The sequence below is a fragment of the Limulus polyphemus genome, unplaced genomic scaffold (genome assembly GCF_000517525.1).
Source record: "Limulus polyphemus unplaced genomic scaffold, Limulus_polyphemus-2.1.2 Scaffold822, whole genome shotgun sequence".
Classification (NCBI taxonomy): domain Eukaryota; kingdom Metazoa; phylum Arthropoda; class Merostomata; order Xiphosura; family Limulidae; genus Limulus; species Limulus polyphemus.
Window position 1 is genome coordinate 337,240 of NW_013666432.1, and position 3,519 is coordinate 340,758.

The window sequence follows — 3,519 nt, forward strand, 5'->3', positions numbered from 1 at the left end:
TAAATAACACAAGTATCAGATAGGTCAAATACAGAAAATATCAACATGTAGGGACCGTTGATCCAATTCTGATCCATTTCCGAGAACTGACAGATAATGCTGCTATACGCTGTATAAAAGGCTTACCTCTTGAGCTAATAACAATTGAAGTTCTTATTTCTCACCTTTCTATTTCATCTTCAACCTATGGACAGTTTTAGTAAACAGTGATCATTATAGGTGTATATGTACTACACAAAGTCATTTTATAAATACATTCACACGCATGCGCTCACAGAAGCATACATCCATATGAATGTAAGTTACCTGAAGACTATAAATGAGACACAACTGTAGTTAAATGATAGGTGGATATAGTTTGGGGGGGGGGGTGCGCCACAAGACGACAGCCCACGTGTAAGGCTTGTGCTGTGAAGTTATGGCAGAACCGGTTGTTTTTACCACAGAACGCCTGTTTGATGAGCTTGTCCTCGGGCTCTTTCCTTGAGGAAGGCGGAGTTTTCCCACACTCAGACGCGTTCCTCTGCTTGCTGATAAAAAGCTACGGCACGTGTACTGCAGCCGCTCTGGCAGATGTATGCTCTGATTTACAAGTAGAGGAGAGCTGATGCCTTTACAGGAAGGTGGGGAAGCAATCGGGAGGGAAGGGGGGAAGAGCTTGTCGGGATGTTCGTTGACCACTCGGCGATCACGTGTCGCGAGCCACAGCAATCACACCTATCAATAAACCCGCATGCCTGCACTATGATTGGTGCAGCACAGCGTGGGAAAGTGTCGCCCCTTCGTATCTCATGCCTACTGCCTCGACACACTCTGTTGACCCCGAGCAGCCATAAAACCTTGCTTCTCATGGTTCTTTCCCACAGTTTAACGTACCACGTGCTCGTGTTCACTTAGCGCCAGTCACGTTCCTGAGCTCAACAGCTACATACCATCAGTTTCAGTTTGGCTACGAGCCAACACATTTGAGTACTACCTGTCTGAATCGTTACACAGCAAAACCACCAGTGTGAAGGATTGCTATACAGAAAGATGCCTTCTGAAAAATCCTCAATGAAAACCAGCGAAAATCGCAGGGTAAGAATTAATTTCAATTAATGACAACCTATTTCTTTTGATCTATTACCTTTGACCATAATACAACACTTGTTGAAACTTTATTATATAAATAGACATAATTTACTTTAAGAAGCTATGATGGCAATCAACTTTTAGTCATGCTTTCTTGAAAAACAAACCGATATTTCTGAAGATCTTGTTATATAGAGAGACGTCATTTATGTTCAAACTTAACAAGAACCGTGTCTTTTTTTTTCTTCTCAGAGCACCAAGCCTATCATGGAAAAGAGACGACGTGCTCGTATCAACAACAGTCTAGGGGAGCTAAAAAACTTGATATTGGATGCTTTGAAGAAAGATGTAAGTACATGTGAATTTATATCGTTATACCATCGTCGTTAATCTGAACAACAGTTACTCGTTGTGTTACGTGTTTATAGTATTAATGTTTTTTACGTCTTTTCTAAAGTTAATTATTGATGTGTTTTCTGTAATTATTGTACTTTTAAATCTGTATGTCTGCGGACTTACAACGCTAGAATCCGGATTTCGATACCCGTGGTGGACAGAGCACAGATGGCCCATTGTGTAGCTTTGTGCTTAATTACAAACAACCAAACTTTTAAATTTTGAGTTTTAAACTCTGGGGTAGATGTTTAGTAATGTATAACCTCTGCATGATGAGTCACTTCCATAATCTTTGTAAAAAGAAACCGCCATGTGGGGCACGTGTAGGGCAACTGTGAGGAGCAGATAGTGAATAACGTCTTGCGTGCCCTAGCGGAACAAAGCTGCTCGTGAGAAATGTTCCCACGGGTCTCAAGACAACGTGAAAGGCCTAGCCAGGTGTTTCCTCGGTCGAGAATATACCCGTTGTGTTATTTTCTGTAAGGAGGTGAAAGTGTGTGGGGGCCGTAGTGGAACAAAAGTTTTAAGAATTGAAAAGAAATGTGCAGTTGGTAGGTGTTGGAACAAGTGTAGAACAGGATAAAGGAATGTATTTTGAGTGTTACAAGGGAAATATTCTTAATGTTAGAATAACTCTTTTAAAACTTGCTTATAAGTTTCATTGTTTATGTTTCAGAATGCTCGACATTCGAAGCTGGAAAAAGCTGACATTTTGGAAATGACGGTAAAACACCTTCAGAACCTTCAACGTCAACAGATAACGGCTTGTTCCCTAAGTGACCCTTCAGCCATGTCAAAGTTCAGAGCTGGTTTCAACGAATGTGCCAATGAAGTCTCCCGCTACTTGAGTGGAATGAAAGGAATCGACCTTTCTGTTCGACAGAGGCTTATGAACCACTTAGCTGACTGTTTGTCTGGTCTGAGTCCCACTTATCCCCAGACCTCTGGTAACTACAGTCTTCCGTCCTTGAGTCCCGTCCATATTCAGGTTCCTGCTAGCACCACAACCATTGACACCAAACTCTTCGAAGGTATACAACTTGTACCAACTCGCCTTCAGAATGGAGAAATTGCTTTTCTTCTCCCTGGAGAGGGGCTGACCAATCAAAATCATTTATCTACTTACTCGCCGGTCATGTCGTCTATCCCATCGGGTCCGGTTAGTGTCTTGGGGTCATCGGGTATTCTGAGCCCTGCTGCCAGCGATAGGTCACTATCCAGTCCTAGTCCTGTTACTTACACGTCTACCACGTCTCCCGTGTTGATCACTTCTGGACCAGTGTTTGAACCTATATCTCCTGCTCCATTTCACCAGCAAGAGAAACCAGAAACCGAGCATGTTTGGAGACCATGGTAATATGGTTACCACTTTATAACATTGAGACAATTACTTTATAGACGAACTTCAGTAGAAATCCTGACGTGCCATACAATAATAGACACTCTCACGTTCTGTAATACTTAGTTATTTAGACACTAAGTGTGTGTGTCTGAACATAATCAGAAGATATCTGTTCGTGAGATTTCCAAAGAGGCAGATTGGTTAGCTGTGATATATTCTACCTGTTTTCAGTTCGGAGAATCCGGTGCTTTGTAATTTATTATCATCATTTGATTTGTATATATATATATATATTGTACATTTATCATTCATCAGAACATCTGAAGCATTTGGTAAATGCTAAACATTAAAAGTATATGTTAAAATAAATATTCGTTTTGTGTGTATGCGTTATTTACTGAATTAACAACATGGAATTGGATAATATTTAAAATGGTATCATAATATTCTCGGTAATGGCAATTCATAAGGAAACATTAACATTTTAATCTAAATATTTCCTTTCCATGAAGAGAAAGCCTAATGATCTCGGTGATAAGCTAGATCGACGAATGAACATCTTTAATAATATGATTGTAAAATATCCGACGTTCGTTGTCATTAACTTCTGATCAACGCAAGCTATACACAGTCTGATTAGAACTAAAATTAACCAAGTAATCAATATACCACCTTAAGTTATGTATGCATCGAATTACTGGTGTACCCAT

At 40.2% G+C, this 3,519-nt stretch overlaps 1 protein-coding gene across 1 annotated transcript; it reads left to right on the plus strand.

The window, feature by feature from the left end:
- Positions 1-654: 654 nt before the first annotated feature.
- On the plus strand, positions 655-3,165 carry LOC106460723 (transcription factor HES-4-A-like). Its single transcript, XM_013920460.2, has 3 exons — positions 655-1,077; positions 1,324-1,419; positions 2,144-3,165. Exons 1-3 carry the CDS (start codon positions 1,033-1,035, stop codon positions 2,822-2,824), a joined length of 822 nt encoding a protein of 273 aa, XP_013775914.1. The 5' UTR covers positions 655-1,032; the 3' UTR covers positions 2,825-3,165.
- The last annotated feature ends 354 nt before the right edge of the window (positions 3,166-3,519 follow it).